Below are 23,707 nucleotides of genomic sequence, written 5' to 3'. Positions count from 1 at the left end.
ATCAGTGTTATTGGCTTTGCAGAAATACCAGGCAACATGATCCCATCAAGAGTTTATAACAATTGAATTTACAGCAGGAGTGATTTTTGCAGGTTCTCCTAAAAACCATTGCTAACGGTGGTAAAAATAACCATATAACTGTTTTGAGTTTTATGATAGTCTCCTGGTTCTACCTTAAATGTTATATCTTTTACTAATCGCCAGCACAAACTTTTTCCTCAGTCTGGTTGGTGCTGAGGATACACACCACGTTTATTTCCCCACCTCGCCTTCTATTATACCCTCATCCATCTGAAGGGCTCTGTGCCAATCTCTGTAATAAAATTACTGCCGCCACTGGGCCTGCTGCCTGAGACTGTTTCTAGCTAAACCTTATTGAACACTCGCTAGGTTCCCGGCACAGTTAAGCACATCTTGTGGATTATCTCATTTATTCCTTTAAGCACCCTTAGGAAGTGTCACTGTGCTCCCTACATGTAGGCAGAAGGATAGGGTCAGGTGCACAACTGACTGCAGAGATCACTGTTTCCCTATTCCCCAACCCAACCCGAATATGGGTTCCCCTATGTTGTGGTTGGTAGCAGAATTTTGTCACTTGGGCTCTTTTTTTTTTTTTAAGTATTGTTGACACATAATGTTACATTAGTATCAAGTGTACTGTTTAGTAATTTGACAAGTTTATACCTTATGCTATGTTCACCACAAGTGTAGCTATCGTCTGTCCCATTACATCACTATTATATCATTGACTGTGTTCCTTATGCTGTGACTTTTATTCCCATGATTTATTAATTTCATAACTGGAAGCCTTTTTCTTATTCTTAAGCCTTATTGCCAAAAAGGGGTAACAATGTATGCTCTTTTTTATCATGTATGTCTCGATAGGAATGAACAGTCTGTAAGTCAGATAAGATAAAGTAAAGGCAGGAGGGGAACTTGAAAAAAATTGTTTTACAGAGCAGAAAATAAAAGCAATAAGGAAAAATATAACCCACTTCCTTATTTTACCACCGCCTTCATATAGCCTTCCTTAATAACCAAAGTCATCACTTATTAGCCCTGGCAGGTAGGTATCATTCCCCCTGTTTTAGAGATGAGGAAAGCAGAAACTCACAAAGTTTAAGTGCCTTTCCAAAGATAATACAGCCAGATCACAGTTCAAATCCAAGCTGCCCACTTCCAAACCTCATGCCCATTCCTCCTCAGCACCACACTGTCTCCAATTTTCCAAATCTCTTACTGTCTGAAATGCTACTTTATCTTGAAATCTACCACCAACTTTTTGAACTTTTATCTTAATGTGAACCCTTCTCCTTATAGTTCATGCCTCCCAGTCTCAAGTTTCTAGAAGCATGGCACTTGGATAACATGGATCACAAACAGGTGTCCATATCTCGAAACGAGGCAACTCTCAAACAGGTGGGGAGGAAGTACATAAGGGACCTAAAGGAGGTGTATTAGTCAGGGTTCTCCAGAGAAACAGAACCAGTTAGATAGAGACATAGAAGGAGATTAGGGACAGGGGTAGGGATGAGGGGGCTAGTAAGAGACAGAGAGAGAGATTTTAAAGTATCGGTTCTTACAATTGTGAGAGCCGGCAAAGCCACCCTTTATAGGACAGGTCAGCAGCCTAGAGACCCAGGGAAGATATGATGTTGCAGTCTTGAGTCCAAAGACAGTCCGAAGGAAGAATTCCTTCTTCCTCAGGGAACCTGAGTCCTTTCTCTTAAGGCCTGGCACTGACTGGATGAGGTCCACTCTCATTATGGGGGCCATTTGCTCTACTCAGAGTCTACTGATTTAAATGTTCATCACATCTAAAAGATACCTTCCCAGCAACAACAGACTGGCATTTGACTAAAATCTGGCCAAACTGACACATAGAATTAACCAGTACAGGACAATTGGGTGAAATTCACAGCAAGGACACCAAGTACACCCCATGACATTGCAGCCATCCCATCTGCCTGAGACCATGACAGATACCATTCATCAGCCAAAGCCCTGTTCCCAGTAAATTCTACACAGCTCAGCTTCAGAAAGCCAGTCTGAACTGGAATATGAAATGGAATCTACTGTTACCCATGGCCTACAAGGTAGTATAGGTAGCATCCTTCCTCACACCAGCACCACTGCCATGGACCATATTTGACATGCCCACTCCCAACTAACCTGGCTGCCCCAGTCTCCTCTGAGATTCCTAGAGAGATCCCTAATGGACAGATTTAGAAAAATCTAGATAAACTGAATGTGAGAAAAACACTTTTTCCCAATTAATGTATTTCTGAGCAAAAAGGTAAAGCATTATAACAAACTACCTGGATAATTTCCTAGGAGAGAAATGAATACAATCTTATTAAAGTCTGTTTATCCAGATATCCTCATCTGTGATATCTATCATTACAGCAATGTCCAGCAATTATAGTTAACTTTCACCTGCCTGTGACCTGTCAGTACTATACTAGCCTAAAGTTCTAATAACTGTAACAATTTGAAATTTTACATTGGGTACAATTATATTCATAGATAAGACTGGCATACCCTGTGTATTACTAATTCACATATTTGGGATATTCAAAAATATTCTGATATTTAACAAAAATACTGCCTAGTATGCATTATGTGGCAAAATATGTGGTACTAGCAACTTCAGCTGAAATTCATCTGATCCTATTAATCACAAAATAAAACCAGAAAAAGGACTTTGTCACTGAACACAAATATACCAGAAATATAAAGAAGACCTATTCCTTTTATAATCAGGTCTGTTTGATTCTAAGCATCTCTGGAGACAGAGCACTCAATACTGGACTACATTAACTGCTTAGAGGTTTATTTCCATGATTGCCAGCTCTGTAAGTTTCCACACTCCTTAGTCTGACCTTAAGTAAGAAGCATTCACAACTTTGGTCTCATGGCCCTAGTTCTTTCATTGCATGGGTGAACAACTTAACCTCTGGGCTTCAGTTGCCTTATGTTTAAATTAGAAGTTAGACTAGCGACTCCAGAATTCTGAGTTTCTGCTAACCAAAGGATTTATACAGTCCCCAGCACATTTTACATACTCTTCTAATAACACTAGCACATTCATTTATTATTTAATGTGTGCTAAACATTTTCTGTATACACTGACTCATGTAGTCCTCATGAAAACCACATTAAGTAGTAGTCTGCGTTTTCCAAAATTGACCACAGCAATATGTCTGGTCCTCCATGTTCTTCAGAAACTTGCTATCACCCATCAAGGGATGGGGTCTATTTCTCTTCCCCTTGAACTTGGGTAAGCATTTGTAACTGCCTCAGTTAATAGAATATGACAGAAGGGACATGGCATGATTTCCAAGGACAGATGATACAGCCCCCACCTGGCTTTTTCTCCCTGGGGATATTTGTCTTGGAACCTGGCCACCATGCTATAAAGAGACCCAGGCTACATGAAGAGGCCATATAGAAGTGTTGCAATCAACAGAACCCAGCTAAGATCTTAGCTGATGGCCAGCATCAACCACCAGTTGTGGAAGTGAATGGACCTTCAGGTGATTCCAACCTCTAGAATCAAGTCATCCCAGCTGACATCCAGTGGAGCAGAGACAAGCTGTCTTTGCCAACTTCCCCCCCCACTGACCCTGCGTGGCCCGGATTGAAGATTCATGGCCAAAAGGAATGGTGTCATATTGTGATGCAACTAAGTTTTGTGGTGATTTGTTATACAGTAATAGGTAACTAGAACAATACCTGATACCTATTACTGTATATAACAAAAATGTGTTTTATCTACACTTTACAGGTGAGGAAACAGAGGCAAGGAGGGACTGTGCCAAGGTCACGCAACTTGTACATGGAATTTGACCCCAGGTAATCTGCCTCCACAGGCTGGGCTCTTAGACACTATGCTATCCTTCCACTTAACAATTATGAAAGAACAGTTAGTCATTGATTCATAGCCCTACTTACCCCTGTGATGTTTCACAGCGCATCTCACCTAACCAAATTATTTACTATTATATATTTCACATAAGTTTTATATAGTTGTATTCCCCCAAAGAAATCATGTTACCAATTAATAACAATATCTTAGGAAGAAAAAAACTATATCAAGAAAGAGGTTTTTCGGGGTGCCTGGGTGGCTCAGTTGGTTAAACATCCAACTCTTGATTTCAGCTCAGGACATGATCTCATGTTCATGAGATGGAACCCCGCATTAGGCTCCATACTAGCTGTGGAGCCTGCTTAAGATTATCTCTCTCTCTCTCTGTCCCTCCTCCCCTGCTCACTCTCTCTCTCTCAAAAAGAAAAGAAAAAGGATTTTTGGCCTCTTCTATTTGTACTTCCCAAGAACATAAGAAACTGAAATTTTACTGCTAGAAGAAGAAATTTCTATGAAGTCTGACTCCCTTCACTTGTACCATATCTATAAAACCCCCTCTGAGGGAAATATTAAGATTATAAAGATCAGGGTCCTTCCAAAGAAGAAAATAGCTATGATGGAAGAAAAGAAGATGGTATCTAAATTATATACCTTTTGTTGTAAAGTTTACAGTGAAAGGGCACCTGAGTGGCTCAGTTGGTTTGAGCATCTGTCTTTGGCTTGGGTCATGATTCCAGTCTCCTGGGATTGAGCCCCACAGATGGCTCTCTGCTTGACGAGGAGCCTGCTTTCTCCCTCTCCCTCTGCCTGCTGTTTCCCATGCTTGTGCTACGCTCTCCCTCCCTCTCTCTCTCTGTCAAATAAATAAATGAAATCTTAAAAAAATAAAGTTTACAGTGTAACTAGATATTGTGAAGCCAGATAAATGATTTGGTGAAAAGTTGTATTTAAACATTGTCTGAGTTAGGATTCATGAAAAATGTTTTATTTCACAACTGGTTAAAAAGTATTTAATCATTAAAATACTGCAAGTAGATATTGTAATGTGCAAAATAAAAAATGTAATAAACCATCCTAGTTACTACTAACTGTGAAATGCTCAAATCCCTTCCCAAGAGAGAACTTGCTTTCACTGACCACAACACTGCTGCATAATTCATGTGAATTTCCTTGATAAATGCAATTGCTAAAAGTCTTTTTTAGAAATAAACAAAACAAAAATTAAATATCAGCTCATGGGGCATTGTAGTTGGTATAGTGTGTGTGTTGTATTACATTTTGTAGCTTTCCCAATTCCTGTATATATTTTGTTTTCCAAATCATTGATTCAAGATACTGACATTTTCCCCATGTCCAAAAAGAACAGCCATCAGTGACATGAAAGCCCAACAAAAGCAGCTGGCAACTCTACTGTGAGCCAAAAAATGATGGATCGACTTTTGTTATATTGTACTTGGAATAAAATTAGGTGCTTTCCTTTGGAGGAGAAAACCTGGTCCAGACTACAGGCAGGTGTTTTTCTAGACTCTGCCCAAACATGCTAGGTCCCCTGAGGGTAGGGGTCATGTCTGTTTAGCTCTAGTCCAGGTCTGGCACATAATGCCTGTCTAATAAATAATTAATTAATATGACACAAACTCTGTTCTACTCTGAGGAATTCAGAGATTAGGTTCAAAGAACAATCCTGAGCTCTGAGAGAACAGAAGCATAGTTGGGTTGGTGATCACTAAACACTTGACCACAGTAGTGGTAAGCGGCAGGCACCTGTCCCACCTGGGCCTTCCTTGGCATGAGCCCTCCTCTACCATCTGCCGTGCATGGTTTAAGATGTAGAAATGACATTACAACCAGAAAAGGGGGCTGCAGGATTATTTCTCAGCTGTCTGGTATATTTTGTTCACCCACTCCTAGTACTCCTCCTGGTAGATGAAGACCAAAATCCAAGAAATATGCTCCAAACACTTGCCCAGAGCTTCCCCTCACTGATGCATTTATTCCATGCCTGCTTTTTTGCTGCTTGCCCTTGATCTCCAGACCACTTAAGGCAACTTTTCTCCCACAAACTTTTTTTTAAACTAGACTTACAAGGAAGTTGCAATAGTGCTGTGGACTCTGGTGTTGAAGATGGTCCACCCTGGCTAAGATAACCCTGGGAACCATACCATAAGGAGGTCCAAACTCTTGAGGGCTGCCTCTCCCAATGTCTATCCCCAGGGGAGAAGCAGTGCTCTGAGGTTTCCCTTTCAAGGGAGCCCTGCCTACAGAAACACTGAGGTCATGTAGTACATCTAGAAGCAGTCAAGGTCCACCTTGGAGACCCTGTCTGGCCTCATCAGTAAACTGACAGCAAAGAGCAGTAAGCAAAACTGCCTGATGAGATAAGGCACTGAGAGGCCCGACCACCATTGCAGAGTAAACAGCCCCTCAAAGAGCAGAAAGTGGTTATCTTTAGTGTAATGAGCATGACATTATAAAACACAGAGTAGCCCCCCCCTCCCATGGGAATATTCTACTGAAAAGGAGACAGCTGGCCTTGTGTGCAGGCCTCAGATGCTTTTTGGAGACAGAATGCCAACCTACTGCTATGAATGCTATGAAACCTAGTGCTTTAAATTCTGTAGGCTATAGGAGCCAAGTGCTGGATCAGAGGCTAAAACTTAAGATCTTTTCCTATTTGATGCCTCCTGGGGTTTTTTCATTTGGGGACATTGTAGGATTAGGGGAGGGAGACATAACTCTTTCTTTTGTACAAGGAGAAAAGGGCAGTTATGCACTTTGGTAGCTGGACAATGGAAACTGCACACCATTGGTGGTTTCTCAAGCAAATCAACTTTGAGAACATAGATTTAAAATAATGACACAGGGACACCTGGTGGCTCAGCGGTTGGGTGGCTGCCTTTGGCTCAGGTCGTGATCCCAGGATCCAGGATCAAGTCCCACGTGCATGGAGCCTGCTTCTCCCTCTGCCTGTTGTCTCTGCCTCTCTCTCCCTCTCTCTCTCTGTGTGTCTCTCATGAATAAATAAATAAATCTTTAAAAACAATAAAAATAAAAATAATGACATAGAGGGGCACCTGGCTGGCTCAGTTGGAAGAGCATGCAGCTCTTGATATTGGAGTCATGAGTTCAAGCCCCAATCTTGGTGTAGAGATTATATAAATAAAATAAGGACACAGAAACTGACTCCCTTAAAACTCTCCTCATAAGCACATAACCCCTTGGAAAGTTTTCACATACTTCCAGGAATTTATCTAGTTCTACGCAGAGACCAAGGCTACAAAACACAGCAGTTCCCAAAGGCCAGCACCAAATGCAGTTGGGATCTCAGTTAGTTCAGAGGCAGCAGAGAGCTCACAAAAAGGTGGAAAACGCTTAAGGATATCATGGGACTTTTTTCTTATAGATTCAGGCAAGGTGAATATCTCATTCAGGTTAAAAATTTTAAATACAAATTAGAACTCAAATTTCATGTGATTTATAATCTATTAAGCATATTTTATAGTAATTTCTCTATGAATCATTATCATAAGAAAGATCATTATTATTACTATTAAGTAAACTGAAGTTCAGAAAGACTAAGTAACTTTCTCCAAATTATATAGAAGGTATGTAGAGAATCCTGGTTGGTATTAAAGTCAAATTTCTGATTCCAAGCCAAGTAATGTTTTCCAATGCCTTGTGGCCTGTATACTTTATATGCTAACTTTGAATTATATTTTCCTAAAAGATTTGAAGACAAATCATTTTAAAGATTAAAAATATATAATTGCCTTTTATGATAGTATAACAAAACATTTAGGCAATTCAATCCCAGGATTTCCAAAACAAAGTAGGACACTTAGCATATTAAATAGCATTAAAAATGTATTTTCAGACTCATGCATTGTAAGTAATACTCTATAAATAATAAATAAGCTATTCTTATTTTACCATATATAAATTGATTCTAAGCTAAATTATATAACAAAAATACACCTTAAGCCTAAAGGAAAATTATTTGATTATATACGTGCTTTGATTCTTTTCTTCAGTGTTTGAAATTTGCAGTAACGTGCCCTTCTGAAATGAGGACCCAAGAAAACTATACCCATTTTTCCATTTGACCCAGATTATTGCAGGAACATGAAAAACTGCTTAGAATGTCATTGGGAAGGACACAGAATCTACACTGAGCAATCTCTGGCATACATGTCATTGGTTCTGCCCTATTCCTTCCTCAACTGTGACTCCAATCATCTCTCAGAGTCATGCCTGTAGACAAACCACCAGGCAAGAGGGGTATCACCCCCAAGGCCCTCAGTGCAAATCCCTGGTCAATGTCCCTCTAGGGTCATGACCTGCCTTATGTGTCTGCCTTCTGCCCTATACTGGGAATACTGTGCTAACTCAACTTTGACTCCTAGCCTAACTACAGTAGGACTCATCTGCCTGTGGATATACAGACCCTCTGTGTGGATATATAGACCCTCCTGCTAATTGACGTGTGTAATCCTGGTTGTATGACCGCTATGACCTTTGAGTGATTGAGATCTCACTGTGAACAAGTGGAACAAGACCACCACCAGACTTTAATCACTGACAATCCTACAGTGCTGTCAATTACCAGAAGAGGTCTCTTCCTCAAACCAGAGCAAGACTTGGATGGGAAGGCCCCAAGTGAGCAGAAGAGTTAGAATCTTCTCTTGGTTTTTAATTTAATGGGATGACTATGAGGTGAAAAGAAAGATGGCCATTTGTTCATTCATTGATTCATTTATCCAACATGTACGAAGCGCTTGTATGTGCCCTGTTTTGAGTAGAGAAGATACATAAGGAACAGGAGGGTAAGGAACTGGGCAAGCTGCCCACCTGTTGTGCTTGCCCTTTGAAGTTAGATCAGTGATTTTCAGCCCAAACGCACAATCAACCATTAGGAGAGCTTCTAACAATCACTTATGCTTAGGGCACACCACCTGAGATTTTTATTTTACCAGCCTGAGTAGGACCCAGAGCAACAATATATTGCTCTGGTAATATTGGTATTAACATTGGTTAATATTGGTAACATTGGTTAATATTGGTAATATTACCAATATTGGTAATGTTAATGTATAGCCAGCATTGAGAATCCCTGAGCTTCAGCACAGATAGTAATGGGATGGGCAGGAATAGGGACCTAGAAGTAAAATACCTATGACCAGATCAAAATCCTGATCCTTTTAATATGTTTGCATGCTAATTTCCTTTGGATTTTCCCTTAGTGTTTAATAAAAGTCCACCTTAGCTATGCTTAGAAAACAGGAAAATACATGTGTACCCATGCTTGAGGCAATGCTTTAAAGGGAGCACAGCACACTTTCATCCCATCCTGGTGATGGCAGTGGTCATTTAAGGGAGATGACCTCAAGTAAAGATAAATTTGGGGGGTCAGAGTCAGGCCTAGATCAATACATCTGCTTCTCTTAGAGGGTCTACTTTCAGATCTCTAATATGCTCCTGCCTTGAGAGAATCCTTATTGTCACTTCAGAGCAATAGAGACCATTTCTTTATAAAGTGCATATTTGGACCTAAAATATCAAGACAAAAAAGACCCTCTCTTTCTACTTTGGTAGTCATGTCTCCCGGTCTCACATTCCTGCACTCACAAACAGGGCTCTCATGCATGGCCCAGTGGCACTACAGAATGGTCCAAACAGGAGGGTTTCTCTTTTGGAGTAAGGCTTTATCCATTCCCAGGGCAGGCTCCCCAGGAGGAATAAGACCCAGACAAGACAGTCCCTTCCTTCCACACAGAACTGACCCATTTTTCCTCTTCATCCCCTGCTACTCTCTACTCTTCAGTTAAGGGACCCTGATCCTTTGGTGTACCTTTGTATGTTAAAATCCTAGTGATCACTACATAGCAGGGCACCTGGCTCAGAGAAGAGAGTCAGTGAATGTCTGTTGAATAAATGATTGAAAATATCTAAAGCATTTACACCACCTCTCCATTAGTGAATATTTATGATATCCCCAGCTCTGCTCCCAGAAAGGCAGCTACCATCTCCTTCCCAGGCCAATCTGCACATGACCTTTACCAAGGTATCTGCTGCGGTCCAAGGTTTTGGGTAGAGGAGTGTCATATTTATTCTTTTTAGTTAGTTCCAGTCTAATGAATACTGGCACCACCCAACTAGTATCACCCTATAGACGCAAGAAAGAATGGCAAGAAAAACGAAGCTATAAAGTTTGTCTTTCTTAAAATAAGTTATTTTTAGAGCAAAACAACTATTATTTATTGACTCGTACAGCATGGCCTAATGATGTGGTGAAATAATCTATTCTATAGCATGAGTCAGATTGCAATTAAAGCTATAGGGAATTTCATTCTAAATTTCCTGGTCAGGGGTGATCAAAATCTCATTTATGGTGCTGCAATAAACATATAATTTCATTTTTCATTCCCACAAAAAATGTAAAATTAAAATGGAGAGGCAGAAATAAGTACACAAGAATGTTAGAAATAAATTCCATGAAGAAAAAATTAACAACTTCTTCCAGACAATACAAGATGTGGATTCCATGGAGGCTCCCTGTCTAAATACCAAACAGACCCATCATACATGGCTTATGTGAGGTGTCCAGAACAGAGATATAATATTACTAATTTGAGTGTATTTCTTGAGTACCATAAACACTATTTCTCTCATTTTAAAGAAAAAAAATGTTAAAGAAATGAAAAAATTGCATTTTTCCTACTAGTTTCAGCAAATAGATCATCTGTCACTGTTTGAGACATGAAACGGTATTTTAGCTACAAGTTAAAGAAAAACAATTTGGCATGTACTTTATAAAGTTGTTCCTTGCACTAAGAAAAGTGCATGTGATACATGCAGCATGCCATGCATCTTCTACAAATGTAGTTCCCCTGCCTTTTCTTACGTTTATCCCCTCTGCCCAGTAAATGTATGTACTGAGAACCAAGATGCTAAATCTCTAAGATGTTGAGGAAGACTTTTAGACAACGATTGGGAAAGAGGCACAGGAAGCAGTTTAACTAATTCAAAGTCATATTACAAGTCAAAACAAACTTTTGAAGGAAAACTCCAATGCCTCTACCAATCTCTGGTTAGTGATTGTGTGGCTGTCTCACCAACAAAGTATCTTTATAAGAAGAAAGAAAAAGCTTTCTTACTAAAAAGATTCATGTAGGACCAAAGATAATATTCAAAGAATAGTATCTAAGAATGCTGGTGTGGCCATGACATAAGACCACACACACACATACATACATACACACAAAAGGTAAAGAGAATGTGAAACAAAATTTCATATCCAAAATACAAATCTACCTAATTAAATAGTTAAATATTAAAATATAATGCTTTATACCCCCCTAGAAAATCATCATCCAGCTTTTAAATTTAGACAATATCAGGATTATTCAGATCAGCAAGATGGCCATCTGCTTTCAAGCATGCAGCTGCTAGCCTTTAAACGGCAACTTTTCATGATTCATAACTTATTCATCCCAGGACACATTCAGACATCTGCTTTATCATCAATTCAGCTTGTTATAGCATTTGGCTTTAACATTTAATAACCTCTACTCAGGTAACATATTGAACCAGTAAGTTAGTCTTCTTCCAAAACAAGAAAATCAACTGTATAACTTTCCAAGACTGATGGTCCAATTCTGAAATCAAAATCATGCATATGTACATAAAAACACATTATAATTCATTCCCTTTCAAAACAATAACATCAATAATAGCTTACCATTTAGCCTACTGCAGGCCAGACACTTCATCTTTATCTTCATTAACACTTAGGAAAATAGATACTATGAATTCATTTTACAATCCAGCAAATCAAGATTGGATGGCTCTCCCAACTGCACTAAGTGTAGACATGGCTCTTTAAACCCAGGCCTATCTGTCCTTAAATCCATGCTTCTGCAGCAACCAACTTTGTTTCATATTTGAATTGCTCTGGAATAACTGAAATATTCTCATCAGTTGTACAGAGAAGAAAAAGACTATACTTAGTCCCAGGCCTTTTATTTAAACTCAAAGATTATCTTGCATATGGCACCGAGTTAATACAAATGCATTGAGAATTATCAAGCACTTTGTAAATTTGTTGGCTCTTTTTTGTCTCCTGGTCAACTTTTGGCAATCTTGTCTATCCATCCTTTCACTCTATCACTAATAGCAGCAGTCTGGAGTCAATGAAGAATCCAGGAAGTGTGAAAGGACAAAGCCCATTTCTGTGTGGTTGAGAGAACACTTTTTAAAGTCCAGTTTGGAAGAAGGGGTTTTCAAAATACATAAGATTTTCTCCACAGGAGAACAGTTTTATCTCTTCTTCTTTGTCTCTAATCCTAGTGTGCAAATTACGTGTTGCTTGCTATGTTTTTAAAAAACTATGTTGTATATAGAAGATAAGTGGATCCAATGTCAAATCTTGGTTCTGTAACCTTAAATTGGTCAGGCATTCTGAGCCTTACTTTTATCATCTGTAAAAACAAGGATAATGACACCATTTGCTCTATGTCTTTTTTTTTTTAATGATAGATATAAGACAACTGAATAGCACGAAAAGATGATAACAGTACATGTGTAAACAATCGTGTCAAAAAGTAGTATGCATGTCAGGGTAACATTTTTGTTTTAAAAAGAGCTATGTTCATAGAGACAAGGTCTGAAGAGTTTGAGAAGTTATATGTAAAATATTGACGGTGGTTACTTCTGGATAATGTGATTTTTAAAATTTTCTTTTTGGCTATCTATGCTTACTAAAATTTTAAAATTCTAACAGAAATTTTCAAATGGTAAAATATTACTTAATTTAATTTTTTAAAAGAGTTTATTTCTTTATTCATGAGAGACACAGAGTGAGGCAGAGACACAGGCAGAGGGAGAAGCAGGCTCCAGGCAGGGAGTCTGATGTGGGACTCTATCCTGGGACTCCAGGACCATGCCCTGGGCTGAAGGCAGGCACCAAACCACTGAGCCATCCAGGGATCTCCAATATTACTTAATTTTAAACAATAATGGAAAATTAGAAAAAGCAGTAATAATAGGAGAAAGACATACAGGCAGTCAGTTGCTAACTAAACCTTTTAAAACTATGTATTTGATTTAAAAGTAAGACCCAGGGATGCCTGAGTTGCTCAGGCAGTTGAGCATCTGCCTTTGACTCAGGGCGTGAATCCAGGGTCCTGGGATTGAGTCCAGCATTGGGCTTTCCATGGGGAGCCTGCTTCTCCCTCTGTCTCTCTCTGCCTCTCTCTGTGTGTCTCTCATGGATAAATAAATAAAATCTTAAAAAAAAAAAAGCAAGACCCAACAATATGCTGTCTGCAAGAAACCCACATTGAATACAATGATCATGGTGATTTAAAAGCAAAAGGATGGGAAACAATAGAAACAATATACAGTCTAATCTCATTATTCGCAAAAGTTATGTTCAGTGAATTAGCGAATAGGGAACCATTGCTCCTAAGGGAAATACAGGGTTGGGTTCCTATGAGCCTCTGGTTGTAACATTTTGGTCAACTGATCAATACATAACCTTGTTTTCTGTGTGTTTCTGATTAAGGAAACTATATTTAATATATGTTGTTGATTCATTAAAATTTACCTCACAGTGAACAGCACTATAACTCATGCCTGAATGGAGCTTATCTACCATTTTTCCTGCATAAAGTATGTCACCATCTTTTTCTACTTATAAACATCGGGCTACCCCTCAGCACTACACTTGAGGGCCACATTAAATAGTGACATCACCAACAAAAAGTACAAATATGTGAAAAACCAAAAAGACCACAAAAATCACACTTGTTTACAGTATGAGAGCTGAAACAAGAAAGTAAGTGTTGCTTGTTCAACCTTAGCTGAGAACATGCATGCCAGGCAACTCAATTTTTCTACCATTCTGCACATGTCCTTGAATGATAGAGAAAATGCTGCAAGTACTACTTTTGATTGATCTATTTTACAATAGTTTTTACTGAGCAGGCAAATTTGCAAATATGGAGTCTGTGAATAATGAGGATTGTCAGTGCCATACAAACACTAATCAAAAGAAAGCTGCAGTAGCTATGTTATTATCAGTCAAAATAGACTGTAGAGCAAGAAAAATTACAAGAGATAAAGACATTACTTAATGTAAAAGAGTCAATTCAGAAAGACATAATAGTCTATTAGATTGTTGTCTCTCTAATAAGAGAGCTTCAAGACACATAAAGCGAAAAGTGTTAAATCAAAAGGAAAAAATGGGAAAATCCACAATTTTTTTTGCTGGGAGCTTCATCACTCCTTACCTAATAATCAATAGACCAAGTAGGCTGAATATGAGCTAAAATAGAGGAAATTAACAATACTAGCAACCAACCATATCAAAATTACATTTACAGAGTATTCCACCCAAAAAAGAACAAAATAAACATTTTTAGTGGACATAAAACATACCAATGTAGACCATATTCTGTCTCATAAACATACCTTCCCAAATTAAACAGAATTAAAATCATAGAAAGATAATCTCCTGGCCATAATGGAAATAAAGTAGAAATCAATACCAGGAAGATAGGTAGGGGATTCCCAAGTAACTGGAAACTAAGCAACATATTTCTAAATAATCCATGGGAGAAAGGAGAAGGTATCAAGAGAAATTACAAAATATCTTGTACTGAATGAAAATAAAGATACAATATTAAAAGTTGTAAAATATGCTAAAGACACACTTAGATGGGAATTTATAGTGCTGTCTATATCAGAAGAAAGAAAAATCTAAAACAAACAATCTCAGTTTAATTTTAAGTCCACAAAAAGAAGGGCAAAATAAGGTTAAAGCCAGTAGAAAGAAGGAAATAATAAAGAGCAGAAATCAATGACATTGAAAACGGAAAAACAATACAGAATATCAATGAAACCAAAAAGATGTTTCTTTGAAAAAATTTTAAAAAATGAACAAACTTGCAGCCAAACTGGCAAAAATAAATAAATAAACAAAGAAGCCACAAATTACCAGCATCAGGAATTAAAGGAAGCCATCACTATAAATCCTACATATACTGAACAGTTAATAAGAGAGTATTACAAGTTTGTTCACATAAAACCAGTAAATTAGATAAAATGGACCAATTACTATAAAAACTACCAAAACTAACTCAAAACTAACAGAATAGTCTTGCATCTATTAAAGATATTGAATTCATGTTTAAAGAGTTTCCCACAAAGAAAATTCTAGGCGCACATGGTCTCCCTCCTCAGTGAGTGATGATTCATTTAAGGAAGAAATTATACTAGGCTACATCATCTCTTTGAAAAAAAAATAATCAGCAGAAATATTTAGCATATTTATAAGGATAGCATTACACTAATATCAAAGCCAGATAAAAGGGCAGCCCCAGTGGCGCAGCGGTTTGGTGCCGCCTGCAGCCCGGGGTGTGATCCTGGAGACCCGGGATCGAGTCCCACGTCCGGCTCCCTGAATGGAGCCTGCTTCTCCCTCTGCCTATGTCTCTGCCTCTCTCTTCCTCTCTCTCTGTCTCTCATGAATAAATAAATAAAATCTTAAAAAAAAAAACAGATAAAGATAGTGTGTGAAAAGCAAACTACATTCCCTTTCACTATTATTTATATTCCCCAAGGGAAAAGAAATGTTGGGAAATATCAGGAAGGGAGACAGAACATAAAGACTCCTAACTCGGGGAAACGAACTAGGGGTGGTGGAAGGGGAGGAGGGCGGGTGTTGGAGGGGAATGGGTGACGGGCACTGAGGTGGACACTTGACGGGATGAGCACTGGGTGTTTTTCTGTATGTTGGTAAATTGAACACCAATAAAAATTAATTAAAAAAAAAAGAAAGAAAAGCAAACTACAGATCAATATATCTCATGAACACTGAACAAAAAAATCCTTCAAAAAATATTAACAAATTGAATCCTTCAGCACATGAAAAGAATAATACATCAAAACCAAATGAGTGTTATTCAGAAATGTAAGGCTTGTTCAACATTTGAAAATCATTGTAACCCATCATATTAACACTCAAAAAAAGAAAACCAACATTATCATATCATTAGAAGCAGAAAAAAATTGATGATATTCAATGTCTTTTGATGATAAAAATTCACAGCAAACTTGGAATAGAAAGGAACTTCCTCAATCTAATAAAGAGCATCTATGAAAAGTTCTATGGCTAACAACATACCTAATGGTAAAAGATTACATGTTTTCCCGCCTGTGTCTCTGCCTCTCTCTCTCTCTGTGTCTCTATGAATAAATAAATAAAGTCTTTAAAAAATAATAATAATAATAAGTCAAGAATGTCCACTTTAGGGCAACCCTGGTAGCTTAGCAGTTTAGCGCTGCCTTCAGCCTGGGGTGTGATCCTGGAGACAAGGGATCAAGTCCCACATCAGGCTCCCTGCATGGAGCCTGCTTCTCCCTCTGCCTGTGTCTCTGCCTCTCTCTCTCTCTCTCTCTCTCTCTCTCTCTCATAAATAAATAAATAAATAAAATCTTAAAAAACAAAATAAAAAAGGAATGTCCACTCTAAATACTTTTATTTAACAATATGCTAGTGTTTTACCCAATGCAAAAAGGCATAAAACAGGAAAAGAAATGAAATGGTCCTTATTTACAGACAACATGATTGCCTAAATAAAAACTCCTAAGAGAGATGCCTGGGTGGTTTAGTTGGTTAAGCATCTGCCCTAGGCTCAGGTCATGATCCCAAGGTCCTGGGATGGAGCCCCCCATCCGGCTCCCTGCTTGGCGGGAGGAGTCTGCTTTTCCCTCTCCCTCTGCAGCTCCTCCTGCTTGTGCGCTCGCACTCTCTATCTCTCTGTCAAATAAATAAATAAATAAATAAATAAATCTTTTAAAAAAAAAAAAACCTAAGAAATCTACAGTATAACTCCTACAACTAATAAGAGAGGTAAGCAAGATCATAGGGAACAAGGTCAACATAAGATACCCAACTATATTTCTATATAGTAATGAACTTTCAGAAATTGAAATTTTTTAATGAAAGAGTATCTTTTCTCAAAAATATATTTAGGTATAAACCTATCAAAACATACATAGGATCTCTGTGCTAAAACCTACAAAATACTGATAAGAGAAATCAAGGAAAAGCTAAATAAATGAAGAGACCAATCATTTTCGTGGACTGGAGGACTCAACATATTTAAGATATTAATTCTCCACAAACTCATCATTTTATGATAGATTTGAAATAGATAGAAATCTATTATGATCGATTTCATTTTATGTAGATACAGGCAAGCTGATTCAAACTTTTAAAACTTTTTTGTAAAAGATTTTATTTGTTTGTTTGCTTGTTTATTTGAGAAAGAGAGAGAGAGCATGCATGTGCAAGCACAAACAGGGTGAGGAGCAAAGGGAGAAGCAGACTCCTCACTGAGCAAGGACTCCACGCACACACAATGCTTCAGGTTGATACTAGGATCCTGCGATCATGACTTGAGGCAAAGGCAGATGCTTAACTGACTTTCCCACCCACACGCCACTGATTCTAAAATTTATATGGAAAGTCAAAGGAACTACTACAGCTAAAATAATTTTGAAAGAGAAAAACAAAATTGAAGGATTCCACTACTTAATTTCAAGCCTTACTATAAAGCTATAGTACGCAAGATGGGCTGATATTAGTGAAAGGACAGATATATAGATGAATGAAATAGAGTCCAGAAATAGACCTACAGTAATATAGCCAGTTAACTTTTAATAAGTTACAAAGGTAATTCAACAGAGAAATATTGTCTTGCCAACAGATGGTATTAGAATAATTGAACATCCACATGAAAAAAAAAAAACCTTAACCTATAATTCACAACATATTGGAAAGCCAACCTGTCCATTTAACTGTATGTAAGTTTTTTAAAATTTTAAAGTAATAAAAGTAAAAAAAATATTTATGCTAATAAATAGCTGCCCAGTTTGCAGATGGCAAACCTCAGAGTTAAGACAGTCTGTCTGTCATATAATTTATTTATTCATTTATCTCTCAAGAACTGGTTAAGAGGCTTACATAAATAAGCAAAAGCTATAACTACCTTGCACTAAATATTTTCTTAGATATTTTTATAACTCTCTTAGAGCTATTGTTGCTAAATGTTATTCAAAGTAATCTTAGAAGTCAAGAAGCTGGCTATTCAATTGCTTGCAATTATACCATTTTTATCTCACCTTGAAATCCTTGTTATCATATCTTGTCTAATTCATGTACAAGAGAAAAAAGATTTTTTTCTTGACAATACATCTTACTTGAAGGCAATTCAAACAGGTCAAGTATATCTTAGATCCATCCACAAAAAGAAGTACATTAATTCTTGAAGTATATACCAGTCATTCGAGGATATGTGGAATGGCCCGGGGATAAGGAAACTTCTGTTCTCATTTTATACCTCACAGTCTATTTTTTATTAGCTCTTCCTCAAGGGAGGAGTTGCTAATCTGATTGTTCAGAATCTGGAATTCTTTGGATGAAACCAGGGCACTGAAAAAACACTTGAATCTGTGAACATACCCTTTCTCATCCTGGAACAGGCCAAGAAATATCCTGAAATTTTCTTCTATACTTTTTCACTTTCAACACCAATGCCCAGTGGTTTTCCTCCCTTCTTCTACTTTGACTTTGTCCAAAAATTGGTAATAATGCCTTGATTTTCCTCCACAAAAACAGAAGTACCATATATAAAATCCAGATATCCCAAAACGTTTTTTCCTCTCAAAAGGAAGCTTTTTCAGAGCCACAGACTAAGTAACCTGGGTCAGTTAAGTATTATGCACCAGAGCCAAAAAATTTTTCCATATCTGCTGTTTTATCCTCTTTCCTTTGGCACTGTTGATATGCTTCTTAATCTTCTCACATTGCTCTACAAAGATTCCATCTTCAGTTTTGGGGAAATGAAGGAGGAGGAATAGATAAGAGATTTAAGAAAAGCAAGGGGCCTCAGTTTGTTTTTTACCTCAGCCATGTGCCTCAGCTTGGTTTAACCTCTATGTAGGGATAGATGGTACTTACATAGGAATTAATATATTTATACTTTATTCCTCATTTAACTGTTATTAATTTTACATCATTCCTTTAGAGGGAAGAAGAAATGCATGATAGGTTTTAGATAACTGAATCCTTAAATAATTAGTAGTCATAGTCCCTTACTATTAAGGAGTTTAAATATTAAAATGCACAAAATTAAAATCCTCCTAAGTTACAAAGTCTATGAATGGTATAAGAAGGAGGAAAAGTACAGAATTGAGTTGTCTGCCCTATGTAAGCTGAGAAACCACTCAAAAACCCTGCCCAACTTGAGCCATATTCCTTATATTCTGTAGACTAATTGAAATAAGAGAATGCAAGGTTGTTTTATACCATGTAATAAGAGTGAATCCTAACTACAGTCATATAGATTCCCAATCATTTCTCCCTCATTACATTGTACTTCTGGGCTGAAATTTGCTTCCTGAATCTCTGTCACTTTTCACCTTTGCCTTTAAGGTAACCAAAGAGCAGTAGAATCATTCAAGGCAGGTCAATCGCAGAGGCAAAGCCAGAAGTAAAGCTCAGGGTTCTTGCTTCCCTTTGCTAAAATCCAAAGAGCTACAATGGGTTTAGAAGGGCACAGTACCCACTGACCCAATTTTATGAACAGCTTGATGTTAATTTATTATTATATTCATTTGGGATTATTACTTTAATTTACTTTACTAATTTTGGAATAATGATAGCACACGCCTCTGTTCTCTCCCTTCCGGGGTGGGCTTAGAGAAAATGGGGGGGGGGGCGGAATATTTGCCTTGACTAGTACAAAACATCTGTATCTCTGATTATAGAGATTTAGAAAAGCAATAGTCCTAGACATGAGACAGTAATGATGAAAATCTGGCAGAGTTCAAAAACAATTGATTGTTTCAGTATTCTTTTAGGATAATATCAAAATGGGCAGCCCGGGTGGCTCAGTGGTTTAGCTCCGCCTTCAGCCCAGGGTGTGACCCTGGAGACCTGGGATCAAGTCCCACCTAAGGTTCCCTGCAGGGAGCCTGCTTCTGTGTGTGTGTGTGTGTGTGTGTGTGTGTGTGTGTGTGTGTGTGTGTATCTCATGAATAAATAAATAAAATCTCTTAAAAATAGAATAATATCACTATATGTGTTGGAAGACATGTGATCTGTAAATGAAAAGGTAAGCTGACACAATACTTTAAGCACTCTATTCTTATTGCCCCCAAATGCTTATAATTTTTAAGAGAAAGTCAAAATTGAAGAAATGACCCAAAAAGTGTTTCCCCACAGGTTTCTGTAACGTATCCTATCCAGGACAATTTATGCCTTCTCTGACAGTTATGAATAACTTCTACTTTCCTTTCAGGGAATGAAAAACTAACACAAAACTTAGAAGAAAAATGGAAAACTAATGTCCGGTCCAAGCAGTAGTCTGCTTAAGTCAGCTCAATCCACTCCAGGAATTACTCACTGCTCATTACACAGTCTTTCACTCACAATCATGCCTTTAGAAAATGCCTAGTTGATTTCACCCAACAACACTAACTGGGGACAACACTAGCCCATCCTCACCTCAGAAGTGAAGGACAATTCCCTTTGGATACATCTGAGCCTGGACCAAAAAGCAGCTATCCTGGAAACTGAAAAGGCATTTTGTCAAGCAGATAGGTTCTGAGGTATAGGAAAAAAGATATTCAGAGGATTCAGAAAACTCCAGCTGAGGCTGGCAAGACTACCTGAAATTAGCCTCCTGGGGCTAGTAAAAGGGGAAATGATATTGCTTACCTCAGAGGATAATTTGAAGATCAAATGAAATAATGGCATAAAAGTGCTTCATAAAGTGGTAAGTAAGCAGTTTATAAATGTAACAAAGAACTGTTGTTTTTCAACTTCACAGATCCTGTGTTGATTGAATGTCCTTCACTGTACAAAAGGACTTCCCCTTGCCTTGAATTATTTGGGATGGTCAGCAGAAGGGCCTCTGGACTTTCCTCTAAGTCATCCTCTGAGTCACTGCCTTGTGGTGAGTGTTAGAACTGACAGAAACTCACTCCTGCCTCAGCTGACATCCCGGGGGATGTTAAGTCTTGCTATTTGAATTGTTTTGAAACCCAGACTCAATTCTTCCCTTTTAAAATTGCATTACACTTTTCCTCCCCAGCTATCTGAGGTCCAATGGCTATAGCAAATGCAAAAGAACCTTTCAAGGGAAAGAACCATAACAAACTTAAGTTTTCATCCCCTCTACTCTTTTCCATACTCCCCTTTTGCCCCCCACAGCAGTCTTTTATGAAAGCAGAGCCTGGAACTTGAGAGAAAGACCTTGTATTTACCCCCTAGAAAGAGCTTCGTAGGTTAACAGCGACCATGCTTTCCCCCCCGCTGCTCAACTTACACACCCATCACTCAAATACACACACACACACACACACACACACACACACACACACACCAGTAAGCCAAGCAACCACAGGTAAATCTGACTCTTCGCCAAGTTGTAGCCAGAGATAGCAGCAAAGGGACCAAAGTCCTTCACCGCCAGCTCCAAAAAGACACTGCAACAGCCAGCGGCGCCGGCGCCGCAGTAGCAGCCTCCGCGCTGCAGCCTCCAGCCAGAGTTTCAGGTCTAATTCCTTGAGGAGTAACACTCTTGCGCCCTTCGTCCCAGTCCCGTGGGCTTCCCCACTTCGTTCCTCAGGACATCGGGAGGGACCGGGTCACTCTGCCACTTTTTCAGAGGGGGAAGTGGCAGGGAAGAAGGTTCCCACCGAAGTATCCTGAAGCCCACGACTCCTGGCCGGATCTCTCCACTCTCCAGCCCACGTAGGCGCCTGTGTGTCTGGCAAAGGTCCCAGTTCTCAAGGTGCCTGAGCTCGGATGGGATGTGGAGGGACCAGGCGGCTAGAGCAGCGACGGGACTGCTGCTGGGGATGGTTAGAGGACAGATGGGACGGGCCTGGGGAGAGGGGGGACGACTCCGCACAGAGGCACTCTCCCGCCCCTAGCTTAGGGACAGTAACTCCCAAACGCGCGGACGGGAGGCAAGGTAAAGGCCTTTTCTCCCTATATGCTCTCCCTTCTCTTCCCCGCTCCCCGCCTGGACACCTGGTGAAAAAGCAAGGTGCTGGGATACCTGGAGCGAACACCATGATTTCCTCCAGCCGCTCCGCCCCTAGGCGAGGAGGAGAGACCCGCAGACGGAAGGGTGGGAGGAAGGCCGGGACTTGGGGTCCTTGGCAGAGGGGCGCGCGGGCGTGCGCCGGGCTGGTCAGCACCGCGGACAGCTCCCGGCGCGCGATCCCGGGGCCGCAGCTCCAGCCGCCGCGGCGCGCTCGGCCTGCACAATGCACTGCTCTGCCCGCGGCTACCGCGGCGGCGGGAGGAGGAGACCGAATCCCGCTCGGTGCATCCCTCATTCCCGTGCCAGCTCGGCGCACGCTGCTGCTTGGGGAGCAAAACACTCGTATCGCTTCCACGGGAGAAGGAAGGACGGAAGAGGAAGAGAGAAAAAGGTAATTGCTGGCTTCCCGGCAGGGGGACGACTAATTGCTTCTAATTACCTGCTGTCTCTCGCCTCCGTGGATACCGGACTGACATTTAGGATGAGTTTGCCCTTTTGTAATATATATATAAATAACTCAAAGAACTTTACTCTTGAGGACGACTCCGAGTTCTCCGGATTGAGTGACTGTGAATAGAGGGGTGGGGCCTCCAAGTAAATGAGCCCTTGGGGCTCCTCTCTCACTCAGTCTTTGCTAACGTCAGGAAGAGAGCTAGAGGGAAGGACGGGGTGACTGGAGCACGTGAGGAGGGCGCCCGATCAGGCCCCGCCCTAAGGCGGCCAGTCCCCTCTGAGAGCTCCTCGAGGTTATCATTTTAGTTGAAAGCAAAGCTGGCCAATGCACAAGAAAGAGACCACAGTGAGATATGTCTTCGCTCTGAGACAAGCTTACACGCTCTGAGCCAACAGAGCCCCCTTCGGTTGTGAGAATCGCAGAGACTGACTAAGAAACAGCGCTTCCCCTACCTTGATCCCACTGAAAACTGCCCCCCCTCCCCATCCAGGCGGAGTTCTAAAGTTACTGGGACATGTCCCACACTCACTTCATGCTTCTAATTCACTGCTCATTTTTAGATCATTATCTAGTTCCAAGAACAAACGTTTGTGTAGTGTGGATAGCACAGAGTAGATGTTAGCCAGCTTGAAACAAGTCCATCTGGGTTACAAGCCCAGAGCTAAGGTGACACGGGATCCTCCGGTCTCAAAGCAGATGTCAGTTACTTTAGATTTTATTCTCTGTTTTTGCAGCTGGAGTTTTCCAAGAACAAAAGGTGACCTGGGCCATCTCCAGTATTTTATGGGGTTTCTTCAGTTGCACCTCTCCCTGGAAAATATAGCTATTCTGAAAATACAACATTTCCGAATAATTTGGTTGGTGGCCATAATTTCTCCACTCTTTTGCCAAATATAAAGCATTCAAATAGCCTTATTGGCATTGGTTCTGTTCAAAGCCATCTGATGGATTTAGAATGCAAACAGTTTTACAGCTCTTGAACTACAGTTTGTGTGGAGGCATATGGGCAGCCTCAACATAATACAATCAGTACTGCTCTTAGCACCTGGCTCAACACAGCCTTAAACAGATGGAACCTGCCTCAGCAGCAACAAGATGCAGGTCAGCTGATGGGCAGGACAAGGAATGTGCATGACAAGGTACAGTCCTCTCACTTCCCCCAAATTACACCAAAAACTAGGGACCAATGGCACTTCATTCTGTCTTCTTTGCTTTATCACCAGAAACGTGATACAGTCTTTGAAATAATCTTTGAATGATTGA

The 23,707-nt window shown here is 39.7% G+C and overlaps 1 protein-coding gene across 2 annotated transcripts in view; it reads right to left on the bottom strand.

Moving 5' to 3' along the window:
- AKAIN1 (A-kinase anchor inhibitor 1) overlaps positions 1-22,593 on the bottom strand; it is a 49,514-nt gene extending 26,921 nt beyond the window's left edge. The window contains exon 1 of one of the 2 annotated variants that reach the window (XM_026005889.2): positions 22,430-22,593. In XM_026005889.2, coding sequence (XP_025861674.1) covers positions 22,430-22,466 — 37 coding nt within the window. In that variant the 5' untranslated portion in view covers positions 22,467-22,593. Of the gene's footprint in view, positions 1-22,002 lie in introns of both variants that reach the window. The other variant, XM_026005888.2, reaches the window with a different exon arrangement.
- Between the last annotated feature and the right edge of the window lie 1,114 nt (positions 22,594-23,707).

The sequence above is a fragment of the Vulpes vulpes genome, chromosome 13, assembly GCF_048418805.1.
Source record: "Vulpes vulpes isolate BD-2025 chromosome 13, VulVul3, whole genome shotgun sequence".
Classification (NCBI taxonomy): Eukaryota; Metazoa; Chordata; class Mammalia; order Carnivora; family Canidae; genus Vulpes; species Vulpes vulpes.
This window is presented reverse-complemented; position numbering and strand designations above follow the sequence as displayed.